The sequence below is a fragment of the Colletotrichum truncatum genome (genome assembly GCF_014235925.2).
Source record: "Colletotrichum truncatum strain CMES1059 chromosome Unknown Contig_0001, whole genome shotgun sequence".
NCBI lineage: Eukaryota > Fungi > Ascomycota > Sordariomycetes > Glomerellales > Glomerellaceae > Colletotrichum > Colletotrichum truncatum.
In genome coordinates, this window is record NW_027222398.1 from 2,638,976 (window position 1) to 2,652,058 (window position 13,083).

Consider the following 13,083-nt stretch of genomic DNA (forward strand, 5'->3'; position numbering starts at 1 on the left):
CAACACCAACACCTATCCAACATGCCTCAGAAGAAGATTCGCTGCACCTTCAAGGAGTGCAAGGATGCTGCCCAACGCATTGTCGGAGACTGCGGCTTCTGCAATGGCCACTTTTGCGGCAAGCACCGTCTCTTAGAGGACCACAAGTGCGACGGCTTGGAAGACGTAAGTTCTAGTTCTGATGATGGCGAGTGCTTTTGGCTTCTTGGCCTTGGCACTGTACTACGAGATCAGGGACTTTTGTATTAACTTGTCTGGAAACGCAGTGCAAGAAGCAGTCTCACGAGCGCAACGCCGCCCAACTCGAGGCCGAGCGTACCCAGGTCATCCGTGGTGTATGAGGATATTCATCCATTCTTGATACCCATTTTCCCAACTCAAATCAAGGCGGTTATCTGCACGATTATAAAACCTCCGTCGAGATGCGTGTTGTCGGTTAAGAACCACTGGAACACAGCCTTGGTTTCAACAACAGCCGTTTGGAATTTGTCCGATTTGCGAGACGGACTCTACTACAACACTGCACGTCCCCCTCACCACTTTGGGACCTCTGCACGATATGATGGATTCTCTTTGATAACAGTTCCCGCGAAACTCGATGAAGTTCGCTCTCATCATGCTGAAAGCGACGGCAGTAGCGACGGCGGCGTTTTTTTTTGCTTGGATTCCGTCCTCACTCGCGTCCATCGATCTAAGGCGATCCTTTTTTCGTTCGCCCCGAGTCGTACACCAAGATGTGTATCATATCTCTAGCTTAGGATAGTTCGGCTTTTACTTCCTCCCGCACGGCGTATCGGCGCATGGTTTTTTTGAGCGGCCGCCATAGAGGGGACTGGTCGTCAAATTTTTGGATTTATTCAAATTGCATTTTTCATTCAATCTTACCAACATTCTCCTTTTCTTCCTAATGATTATTATGATGACTCTCTCATCGAGTGACGAATGTTATGGGGTGCAGCATGTCCGGCAGCCGAGATGACATGACTGGGCCGGGGTTCACTTGGGAAAGTTACCGCCATTTCGGCTGAATGAGACCACGGACGAACATTCCACGTCAAACGGGCCATGCCCCTCAGAACCTTCAGCAACAAGGCCAGTCCGGCAGCGCTGCAGAACAACAACATGTTTCGGCTTGGTCCTGTCGTCTTCCTTGTTCCAGGCTTTGATCCTCTCCCTTCTTTTTTGTCCGGTCTCTCTGCCCTTTGGAGAGTGCCCGTGGCACGCCATGCTTCACCTGGCCGTTTCCGTCATCCTCTGACTATGCGAGTCAGTGCCCGCCCAAACCGCTCAAACTGCCCTCGCCTCCGCCTCCGCCTACCTACGCCGTGTCCACGTCACACTGTGAGGTATACAAGAGGGGGTTGATGATGACGGCACAACACGGAGCACGGGGCACTCCGGCGGGCGAATCCCGGCGTATCTCCGATATCGTATCTACTGGACCTTCTTATTTTTTTGCCCCTTCTTCCACTACCTTCTCCCTCTCTGCACAGTGCACTGCTTGGCTTTTGATGACTCCCTCCCATGACTTCCGCCCCTCCTCTCAAATTCGGAAATCCACCGAACGTCTCGGGTCCCCTCTCCACCGACGCCCGAAGCGAGGCAGGCACGCCCCGGACGCTTCGAGGGGATGCCTCTGCCGTCGTCCCAGAACTGGTCATGTTGCATTCCCTGCGCTGACGCCCGTGAGCGTCGCAAGAAGTAAGTTTTGGCAAGATCTCTGACCTTCTTTTACATTTACTGGGTTAGATCGCCTCGTTATCGGGATGCAACCACTGCCACCATTTCCCTTCACCGCCTCCCTTTCCTTAACACACCCTTGCCGGCACCTCCGGTCGGCTCGCTTACTGCCGACTTCTGTTCCCCCAACTCCGACGGCGGCGCGGATTTGGGGTCGACAACCTCATTCACAACCTCGTCTCTCAGTGTCGTCTCATCAACGACTTCTTCCGTCTTAATTACAGCATCTCCATCCACCTCGATCTTGACCTCCCTGGCCTTCCGCCCCTCTATAACCTTCTTCCTCTCCGCTGCCTTGCACAGCCCGCTCAACCCGAGCTCGCAGTCACCGCACCGGCGTCCGACAGGCAAGCACACTGTTTGCCCGAAACCAACAAGCAACCAGTTAATCTCCCGCCACTTTTCGCGTGGCAGCCAACTCTGCAACGCCAACCTCGTCGCCTCGGGCTGCGTAGTCTTGTGCCAGCCCCAAAGGTTCGTGATGCGGTGTACGTGGACGTCCACACCGATGCCCTCGGTGCGGTCCCACGCGGCCGAGAGGCAAAGATATCCCATCTTGGGGCCCACGCCGGGAAGAGAAGTGAGGCCCTCTATCGTATCGGGAATATCATTGTTGAATTTGTCGCGGAGGATTTCGGCTGCTGCTTTGATGTATCTGGAGAGGTCAGCTCATGATCGCGCCCAATCCTCGCATTTCACGGTCGAGAAGGTAAGCTTTAGAAGGATGGCTTTTGACTGACTTAGTCTTGTTATTGTGAAACCCAACGGCCCATATCAACTCGTTGAGCAGCGCCGGTTCCACAGCCAGCACGTTCTCCAAATTCAATCCACCCTCCGCGCCTTCTTTGTGCGGAGGCAGCTCCGTCATGAGCCTCTTCATAGCAACGGCATTGACTGTATCTTTCGTCTGGCTCGACAGCATCAGCGCAATGAGAATGTGAAACCTCCTGTCGCGCTCAGAGGCGTCTGGATGAAAAAGCCTTTCGCAGCCCATTGTGTCGACGGCCGCGTCACGCGCCGGGCCATGGAGACGCATCTCCTTCACGGCATTATAGATTTCTTCCCAATCGGATGGGGGCTCGACTCGCAAATCCTCGCCTTTGATCACGCGGGCTGGTTTTCTAACTCTCTTGGCTTGTGTGGGTTTCGTGGGTGTCAAGATTCGTTCAGTCTCAGCCTGCTCGGTCTTGATCTTTTTGTCACCAGTACCATCGTCATCTTCTTCTTTCTCCACCTTTGTGACTCGTCTCCGTTTCCTGCTCCGCGTACTTGTGATCGCGTCTTCAATGTCATCGCCTAGGACTACGTCATTTGTCGCCGACTCGGTGGCCGAGTTGCTATTGTCGCCGGTGTATGCGAATCGCGCGAGGGAGGAGCGAGTCGTTCGTCGCGTAGGTGGCGGCGGCGATCCGGCCATCTTGTTGAACACGGCGGCCGTTTCTTTCGAGAGGCGCGATGCCCTCATTCTTTCCTTAGGACTCTATCCAATTAGCAACTCCCGTAATCGGTTCTCCGTTTATGGCCGACGTTTTTTTTTTTTTTTTTTTCCCTGTAGGGGGAGGAATCAAGAATCAAGGTCGAAGGCTGAATTTGGCTGAACCGACGAACCCGTCTCCTACGCAATTGACTTTTGCCTGCCTGAGCTCGTTTAAGACGTGCACGCCCCCCTCTACGTAATCGCAAAAGGGACCAACCCAAAGGGTCCGTTAAGAAAGTGGGTAGGGGAGCCTACCCCTGGAATCGTACTAGCGCAAGCCGGATAGCCGGGATGCTGGAAGTGGCCAGTGCGTTCGGGATGCTAAGCGAGGTGCGGCATCCTTGTTCGGGATACACTACCGGGGGATCGGTGTGGCCGTGGCTTAATAGTTCGCTCGCCATTAAGCATTGAGGACCCCCGTCTTATTCGTTTGGAAACACTTCATGGTACGACGTTCGGGAAGAATTATTGAGTGTTCGTGTCGTACTTTTGGATACGGAGGGACGAATGGGGCTGCGTCGGTGTGAGTATTGATTCGAATGATTGTCATGTTCATTGGCGGCGTGGGCGTGGCGGAATTGGACGTACGGGTATATATAGAGCAATGTTCATTCTCGTGTTGTTTACGGACTTTAATGGGAGAGACAGGTTTACAAAGATCGTGTATACATCGATTATCATACCGAAACCCTCCTTTGACAAGGGTTGCTGATACTGCTTTCCTATTCATATTCAGACGTCACTAACCACACAATTTCCGCCATGATCGCCCGGGGGTGCATGGTGGGCATATTGCTTTTCGTCTATTATTGATTCAACTTTACGAGAGAATAAAAAGGGAGCGTACCGTTGAGTCTCATCGATACGGATAACGCCTTCATCGTGGACCAGTTTCACTTAATCAAGAGACAAATGTTCCTAAACTCTAATCTGTGATGTGAGGTAGTGATGGGATTATTCAATGTATTAAAATACATAATGTTGAGATAAAACGATTAAAGAAATCTCCACGAGGAGCAGGTATTTACCCATCACGCTTGCCCGAACTCCAACCCCAATGTATCAGCCCATGAATCAGCTTAAATGACAAACTCCTCGTCCAGCCAGTGACGCAACACAACCCGTCCTTCGCCGAACGACTTTTTCTCCCACCGCACAATTATAGCAGCATGGCTGTGCCGGTCCTTGTGAATCCACACATGATACTTATTCCAACCAACCGAGTCGAGATTCTGAATCATCTGGAACTGGTAAGGCGCAAGTGCGAGTGTGGGCTGCGAGGGGATCGACATGCGCCGCTCCCGGGCCAGAAGCTGTGTTGTGCTGCGGTCCATCTCCTGAGCGTCCAAGTCGTCGTCGTCCGTCTCTGTGCCGAGGTATTCCTGGTCCTGTGAGCTGTTGAGTGTCTCGTAGACATGCTCGACCTCCTCCCGAATCTCCTTCATCCACAAGGGCCCACGGTACTCCTCGATTGGCACTCCTGACAAGCCTTTCTCATAGAGCTGGATGCGCTTAGAGGAGCGCATAGTCTGGATGACAGAGTTAAAGAGAAAGGCAACAATGCCGATGGGCACAAAAACGGTGATGGCGGCGATCAAAGGTATGCGCTTGATCCATTTTACACCAGCGGTTGCCACGGACGAGAAAGTGGCTGGACCGTCAACTTTAGGCCGGGGAGCTACAGGGTGCTTCGGGTCGAGGATGACATCTTCGTAGCCTTGGAGGTAGTTCACCTTTAGGTTATCCAGGTTCGTGTATGGGTCCGTTTTGGTGATACCAGTCGTGTAATGCACGGCGCTCTTGTCGTTAACAATATTAGTGTAGAGGGTGCGGCGCTTGAAACGCTTCAGCCCGGCAAGGAAAATGGAGTTGGGGTCGGCTAGAACGGCGAGGAGAGGGCGGCCCGTGTCGCGGAAATTGTCAATAGTGAAAAGTTGACGACCAGACATGGAGAGAGTGCGTGCTCCAAGAACGTTCCATAGGTGGTTGTGCCATCCGCGGAGCGGTGTGCGAACACCGAGGTGTGGAGAAGCAAACGTTACAAAGTTCTGGGCTGGAATCAGCAAGTGTCATTGAAACAATAATTGTGCCGCCATGTGCTCTCACCATGCATTCCACGGTGTCGAGAATGCCCTTGGAATGGAGCAGACCAACGGCATAGCGGGAAACAAGGCCGCCGAGGGAGTACCCGACGATGCTAAGCTTCGTGATCTTGCCACCCTTTTCCTCAATCAGTCGCAGCTCCTCCTCAATTTCTGCGCACACACGCTCGCCGCCGCGCTCGATACCATCATACGTAAAAGAGCCGCTGTTGCGTTTCGCTAACAGCAAGTACAGCTTGTTGGCCGAATGTTTTGCGCGTAAGCTTTTTGCAATCTGGGCCATGTGGTTGGGATTGCCCCAGAGCTATTCGGCCGGTGTTAGCTCAAACTGAAATGTCATGACGTAGTCGCAACTGCAGGATAGATTGCGAGCATAAATTCAAGTAGCAAATAGGGGGCAGGCAGTACGAACCCCGTGGACCAAGACGCAGAGATGGTCGGCCTCCACGGTTCCGCCGGTGTAATCCATTATGTAGTGGGATGAGATCAGGGACCGGCCGATAGAGTGTATGGAGAATGGCAACAACTTCTTTAAGAGAAGGAGATGTTTGTTGGAAAGGGATCCTCTAGTGGGACGCGCACCGAGTTAAATTCTCGGGGCGACCGCAAGAGAGTCCCTCCAACGGAAAGTCCGCAAAGCCCGACCGGGGCCTGAAAATCCGCTCGGTGGCTCCTCGAGGGAAATTCGATGACACTAACACTACCTGTAGAGCTGACACTCATGCAGCCAACAGTGGACTTAAAAGGGGATAAGGCAACCGTGGCGACGTGTAGTGGTGTGCCTTCAGTGCGCTATTGGTGCAATTGCTGGTACTGGTACCTTGCGCCGCGCGGCTCCGGGGATGGATTGGTTGCCTATCTTCCGTTGCAAACAGGTCGCTAATTGGGTCGTTATCGGCACGAGCACTCGACCCTCTGGAAATGGAATGCTTACACGCAACTACTACACAGCACAGACGGTTTGGGGGCTATGGTTGGTGACGGCACGCTGCAGGATTTCCTCGTGGATATTAGGCCCTGTTCTTAGCCGCATACAAACTGGAGGCGGCAGCTTGTTCGTCTTTCGTGATTGATGTGAAGACCGATCCTCAAACTATTGAATGATATATATATAACATGTAGATGAAGCTACAAGAGTTGCAAAAGAAAAGAATTGTGGGATACCAGCGGTTCATTTATGTCTGTAAGATAAGATAACCTGTCAGAAATTCAGCGACTCCTCACGAAGGACGCAGTTACGATCTACCTCCAGATAACGATCTTTTGATAAGTGATACAGATGGTTCCCCCATTGTGTCCTGTTCACCGCCATTGGTTTTCTATGCAACCGTTGTCCCGCGATAGGAAAGTCCATCCTCACGAACAGGGCTGCCCATGATTGTGTCCAACGGCTTTGTGCCACTAGCACCTGCCGGGGCTGAAATACCGGCGGCCCGTTATCAACGGCTGGCTGAATGGCTTCGTCACCAGTAGTTTGAATCGGCGTCACTGGGGCGTGGGGTGGTTGCCCAAGCTGCATTCCTGGCTGTAAAGCAAGTAGCTCAGAAGGGAGAAGCACTGGAGGTCGACCGTTATGCGCCAAGCAGTGCTTCCCATAAATGGATGGACGGAGATCAGTCTCTAATACTTTCAAGATAAGAAGTCTAGTACCTCGCATGGCTGACTATTCAGTGGACGGGACTAGTCATGCTGCTGCCAGAGGCAACGAGGACAAGAGGACTGGTACAGGCGAAGCCATGTTTTCTAGCATTAAATATTCTATGCGCTCATGATCATTATCCCTTTCAAGAACGCCTCTGTACTTCCATTCCTGAGCCGACATGGGATGGTAGATGGGATAGAGTTTACGTTCCTGAACTGCCGCGATAAGGCTCCAAGGGATCAGGCAGCCCCTTAAAAATTCACGACAGTAACAAGAGAATGGCACTAGTTCATCAGGGGCGGATATGGTGGTTCACAAATGACAGCAATCCGTTGCTCTGGGTAACATGAAGCGGTATTGAGGTCTGATACTCTCTAGAGATTTTTGTCCGAATGAGAATGAGGTAGGTGGAAAGGAAAAGAAAGGCATTGGAATAAGGAAGAAAAGAAAGCTCGTGACTCAGCCTGATTGACGATCCCCTAGGAGATATGTGACCGAGGAGAAAGGAAAAAGCAAGATGACGACGAAACCCCTGACTCCCGATGCCGTTATCATGTCCATGAATAATTTAGAAGCTGAAGCACGCAGTTGACGCTATTGGACTCCCTCCACCGACCTCTGGAATGAAGGCTTGTGAGATCTGGACCGTCGCGGGCCAACGCTGACCACTACCCCCACCCCAGCTCCAATCAGCTCAGCTGGACACCTTACCTAATCCGTGTGACGCTCGGAACCTCTCTTCATCCCAACTCCGACTGCATTTGAGACACATCAACCACCTGTGACACAGTCCCAAACCATTCCACCTTTATGCCATGAACGTTTTCGTTGTCTGGTGTGTGGTCCCCGAAAATACTTGATTGTCAACCCATCCAATCTCGCATCATTCCCGTGTCAGCCTCGCCCTGGCTATCTTTGGCCCGTTGGCCGGTGGCCCCCCGAATTCTCCGACTACGACGCCACTTTCTATCACTCAACAGCGGTTTTGGCTATGGGATCTTCGCACCTCTCCCCCGGATCTTCGAGGCCTTAATTGACGCGTTCACTCTCGTTCTGTCTCCATCTCCCTTATGAGCAAGCTGGGCTGAATCTTGCTCTCCGTTCAGGGCCTAGGTCAGGCTCTTGCTGTTGCTCTTGTTCCTCAAACAACCGTCCTAGAGCGGCACCTTCCTCTATTGAATTACATCAACAGGAACGGAAAGAGCGGCAAGATCGCTCCTTCTCCTGCTCTGTTCGATTAGCTTTTTTGTATTCTTGTATCACCACTGCCGTTGAAAGATCCCGTCACAATGTCCTTTGTCGACCTCAAACACATCCCCTGTCCCGCCGGAGACAAGTGTACTGCATTCCAGTGCCTCTTTCAGCATAAAGAAGACAGGGATAAGTTGGCTGCTGCATCAGCACCTACCGTCAGGCCGGGGACCTCGGTGCAAAGACTGACTGATGCCACGACGAATGCAGCCCAGGATGGCCCTCGAAAACGTCTGAAAGTTGTTCAAGACGTCAGCAGCCCGGCCCATTCTGCAAGAACTCCCACTCCTGTCAAAACCGCCTCAAAACAAGACACAACCGCACCAAGACCAGATGACACTCTGGCAGCTGTCTCTCGGCCAATCTCACCTCCACCTTTAAATCGGCAAGCCTCCTCCTCTCAGGCTTCTGTTGTGAAGAAGCTGACTCAAGCTCACCCTGTCGTTCCTTCTCCTTCATCTGACCCCAAATCCTTGAATTCCTCCAAGTCCTCACCTTTATATTCAAGTAATCACCCACCAAAACGCAAGCTTGATTCACTTTCTAGCTCCTCATTTACTGGCACTTCTGCCACCACTCCAAAAGCAACGTCGGTCTCAGACGACAACACCATCACTTCCCCTCACACTCCTCCAACTCCATCCAAGGAGCCACCACCTAAGCCCAGGAAACCTGAGGCCCTCAACCCTCGCTTGCTGAAATCATCACCTGCTAAGTTCGAGCTTCGATACAAGCTTGTGCAGATGCTATATCAAGAATATACTCGTCTCAACAACGAATTGAAGAAGACAGCCAAAGACGACGAGAAGCAACTCGTCCTTACAGACCAGGATCTCATCTGGAGAACCCTCGACGAAGAGGAGAGCATCGCCATCGAAAAAACCGCCGTTTACTCTAACGTAATTAAAAACAAAATCATGCAGTACAAGAAGATGACATTGCTCCAATGGAAGGAGGAAAGAGTTGTCCAACGGCGCCAACAGACGCAAAAAGGCCCTCATAAAAAGTCACAAGCCTCACCCAAGAAAGTGGTAACGGGCTTGACACCTGCCCAAGAAGTCCTACTTGTCCGTCGTCTTATCACACCCATTGACGGACTCGCCAACCACGGCTATGTCTCGTCTGTTCCTAGCGAGGCTGATGTCGACAAGGCTCGCCAGGGTCTTGAGGCTGCCAAGGGCTGGGAGAAATGCGATCGCTGTGAGAAGCGTTTCCAGATGTTCCCTGGCAGAAGAGAAGAAGACGGAGCTCTTGCCTCAGGCGGCAGCTGTACTTACCACTGGGGCAAGACATATTTCCCCGAGCGTCAGCTTGGCGACAGGTCCAAGCAGCCAAAGCGCTACCGCTGCTGCGGCCAGGCCGTTGGAGACTCGGCTGGCTGCTACACTACACCTCATCACGTCTTCAAGGCCTCAGATCCTAAGCGCCTCGCTACCGTCTTAAACTTTGCCGAGACGCCTGCCAACCCCAACGTTCCTTCCAATAGAGCGGTCTGCTTTGACTGCGAGATGTGTTACACTGTTTATGGCCTTGAACTTATCCGTCTCACGGCCACTGCTTGGCCTACGGGTGAGGAGCTTTTGGACGTACTTGTCCAGCCTGTTGGCGAGATTATTGACCTCAACTCGCGCTACTCCGGTGTTTGGCCTGAAGATATGGCTTCTGCTAAGCCCTGGACAGCCAAAGAAGAGGACCCGACCCCGGCTCAGGCAAAAAACATATCGAGCCCTAAGAAACTCAAGAAGACAATGAAGATTGTCTCGTCTCCTGAAGTAGCACGCGACCTTCTTTTCTCCCTTATCGGCCCTGACACACCTCTCATTGGCCATGGCTTGGAGAACGACCTGAATGCCGTTAGAATTATTCACCCCACCCTAATTGACACCGTCCTCCTCTATCCCCACAAGTATGGTTTGCCATACCGCCAGGGCTTGAAGATGTTGATGGATAATCTCCTCAACCGCAAAATTCAGGTCGAGACGGCTGGAAAGGTTCAAGGACACGACAGCGCAGAGGATGCTCGCGCTGCTGGTGACCTCGTCCGCTTGAAACTCTCAGAAGAATGGAAGAGTATGAAGATTAAAGGCTGGAAACTCGTAGGTAACGAGTTTGTTGCACCAGGTGGTAAGACCGAGGGCGACTACCATGGGCAGCTGACGGCGGAGTTTCTGGAGGCCGCTCTTTGAAACTGGTCAGATCACATTCATCATGACTTAACTTTGTTTTGGAGTTTCTGGGGATAGGGGATTTTCTATTGAGCATTGGAGGCGTGGATTTGTCTAATGATACCTACCCTTAATAATGGGGACTTTCTAATAATAATTGGGCGTTTCATGGAGTAAACATCTTGCAAACAAGCATAAGTGCTACCTTGAGATCCTTGAAAGATGTGGACCTCTGGTGTTTGTTTCACCTCTTGTCGTCCTACTATTACAAACTTTGTGTTCTGGATGATTCATTGACTTCGCCCTTCTCAAAGACATGATGCTATACCTTTTGCCATAGTCATAACTTCCCACCTCGAAGTCGATGGTTAATATACATAATTGCAACTACTTTTGGCAAGAATATTCCCACCTTGCTTCAGCCTTTGGGAAGACATGATAGCATAACTTCAACACATTTTAGTCCTCGCATGCTAATGACTTGTTTCTGCGTCTGTTTACTTCCCACGGTTTCTGCAACAATTCATTATCGCCTGGTTCCATCCCGGGGTGCCCATTAGAAAAATAGACGGCAGGGGTGTTAGTTGTACAAACCATTTCAAGTATCTCTCCAATAGATTCTTGAGGATAAATAATGACTTAAACTGGAAACAACTCGTTATTTAAGCCTTGAAATAGCGCTTTGAAGAAATTCATCGGCTTGAAAAGTGACGCCCCTATCGCCAACTTTATCTTTTGGCAAGCCCCCAAAGTATGAAATGGAGTTACAGAAAGCAGTTGCTCGGAATTGTTGAAGATGCCATTATCATCAATGCCCGCCGCTCCGGTACGGTTTCTTGCCATCTTCCGCTGATGTTGTTTGCTCGTCCAATGGCTGGTCAAAAGGGCGAGGAACAGAATCACCCAGTGGCAGAAGCGACAGCCATGAGCATTGATCGGTTTCTGACGAAATAGTACCTAACATGTAGCCAAGCGATAGACATCTGCTGAAGCACTGCAACCCATATCAAAGGCTTTCAGTCATTGGGCAGCTATAAGGCAGGGTTGCCGACGGTGAATGTATAACGAGAGAATGCTGGTCTTAACGAAAGACGTATGCAGTCCAACGATATTGAAGCTCTGCTGGTGCCTAAATAGGACGTGTTATTGAGGAATCGTCGCGACTAAACTTGATTTAGCCTGCTGCTAGCACATGCTGCATCTCCAGTGCCGATGCCCTTTATATTCCTTCAGATATATCTGGTTATTTTTTTTTTCCTACGTGCTACTGTAACTCATGCCCACTGTTCTGTTTGCGTTTTATCACATGACAGTTATTCCGGCGTGACTCTCGCATTTTCTACAATACCTTGAAGCATCGCCCAGGAAGCAACAAGAAGAAATGCGACGGACAGTCTGCAGTAGCCACATGAGCAGCTGGCCTAGTTTGTTTGGAACGATCCATCAATTTAACGTAGACTTGTAGAGTGGTCCGATATTTGAACAGGAGGCAGAATTCATTGCCCTATGATTACACTTATTGAAGCGGTGACTTGCCTTCAAGGTCTATAGTACAGCATCGCCATTTTCCTCATCCTCGCTTCCCCCTCCCCTTTTCATAACACTTTACGGACGTCCAACATTCAACAGCATTTGGCTTCCATTCTTGCCGCCACTAGGCAAGTAGGCGACGTTGGGGTTGCCAGAGAGGGTCTGGGCAATCTCTCTACTAGCCTCAATCTTTCTGATCTGAATCAGGCCGTCGCCAGCCTTGGCAATTGCCTTGGAAATGGTGTCGGCACTCTCGGCCTCACCCTCGGCGCGGATAACATTGGCCTGGCGTTCCTGCTCAGCTTTTTCGACAATAAAGCGCGCGCGCTCGGCATCTTGCTGAGCGATCTGCTTCTGCTCGACGGCCTTAGTGAATTCCTTGCCGAAAGTCATGTGAGTAATAGAGACGTCTTCAAGGGCGATGTTAAACTCGGAGGCGCGCTTGGTCAAGTCGGAACGAATACGGTCCGAGACGGCCTCACGTTGCGTGATTAGCTCTGCAGCATCGAACTGCGCGACAATAGACTTGAGGACCTCATTGCCGATAGAGGGGAGAACTCTCTCGTCGTAATCTTGGCCGAGGTTCTGTGAGAGGTGTCAGATTGTGGCCGTCCGCAAGATGACAAGTGAATAGAGCCTACCTGATAAATCCTAGGGAGCGCCTGAACCTCAGGTCGATGCAGCACGCGGAGGGTCAGGCTGACCATCTGAAGATCCTTGCTGCCAGTCGTTGTGGCGATGTTCCTTGGCTTTGTGCGCACGTCGAAGATGATGCTTCTTTGCAGCCATGGCACAAGGAAATGGGTACCCTCGTTAATCACTGACTCCTTAACACCCGATAGCCTGTCAAAAATGACGGCTCTGCTTCCGCCCTTGACATCGTAGATAGACGACTGCAGCACCGCGACACCAACGGCAGCAGGGACTGCCAGGCGGTACGCGAAGTTGAGGGCCTGAGCCATTGTTATTATTCGTGTTTCGGAAGATTAAGACAGGAAATCGAGAGTCGTGCAGTCCTCCGGCGGAATTCGCGGGCTATCCGGATGGCGTTAAAGTGTGGTGTTGGTGGGCGGTGGTGCTGGAGTAGGTAGTCTTAAGCTGTCGAAAGCTCCTCAGGCTGCGGTAAGCTCCGTCATGGAATTTTGGGCGGGTGAGTAAAGCCGACCGGGGTCGTCA

General features: G+C 51.5%; 5 protein-coding genes across 5 annotated transcripts; 2 read left to right on the forward strand and 3 right to left on the reverse strand.

Moving 5' to 3' along the window:
* Positions 1-21: 21 nt before the first annotated feature.
* On the forward strand, positions 22-341 carry CTRU02_200675 (an1-type zinc finger protein; the record flags this gene model as incomplete). Its single annotated transcript, XM_036718682.1, has 2 exons — positions 22-165; positions 267-341. 2 exons carry the CDS (start codon positions 22-24, stop codon positions 339-341), a joined length of 219 nt encoding a protein of 72 aa, XP_036589682.1.
* A 1,450-nt stretch (positions 342-1,791) lies between these two features.
* Positions 1,792-3,205, reverse strand: CTRU02_200676 (DNA repair protein ntg1; the record flags this gene model as incomplete). Its single annotated transcript, XM_036718683.1, has 2 exons — positions 1,792-2,395; positions 2,481-3,205. 2 exons carry the CDS (start codon positions 3,203-3,205, stop codon positions 1,792-1,794), a joined length of 1,329 nt encoding a protein of 442 aa, XP_036589683.1.
* A 1,091-nt stretch (positions 3,206-4,296) lies between these two features.
* On the reverse strand, positions 4,297-5,788 carry CTRU02_200677 (lipase serine; the record flags this gene model as incomplete). The annotated part of the gene is made up of 3 exons (XM_036718684.2): positions 4,297-5,265; positions 5,324-5,623; positions 5,732-5,788. The coding sequence occupies 3 exons, from the start codon at positions 5,786-5,788 to the stop codon at positions 4,297-4,299; spliced, it is 1,326 nt and encodes a 441-aa protein (XP_036589684.2).
* A 2,462-nt stretch (positions 5,789-8,250) lies between these two features.
* Positions 8,251-10,398, forward strand: CTRU02_200678 (RNA exonuclease; the record flags this gene model as incomplete). Its single annotated transcript, XM_036718685.1, has 1 exon — positions 8,251-10,398. One exon carries the CDS (start codon positions 8,251-8,253, stop codon positions 10,396-10,398), a length of 2,148 nt encoding a protein of 715 aa, XP_036589685.1.
* Positions 10,399-11,982: 1,584 nt separating this feature from the next.
* CTRU02_200679 (spfh domain band 7 family protein) lies at positions 11,983-12,869 on the reverse strand (the record flags this gene model as incomplete). The annotated part of the gene is made up of 2 exons (XM_036718686.1): positions 11,983-12,492; positions 12,549-12,869. 2 exons carry the CDS (start codon positions 12,867-12,869, stop codon positions 11,983-11,985), a joined length of 831 nt encoding a protein of 276 aa, XP_036589686.1.
* Positions 12,870-13,083: the final 214 nt, after the last annotated feature.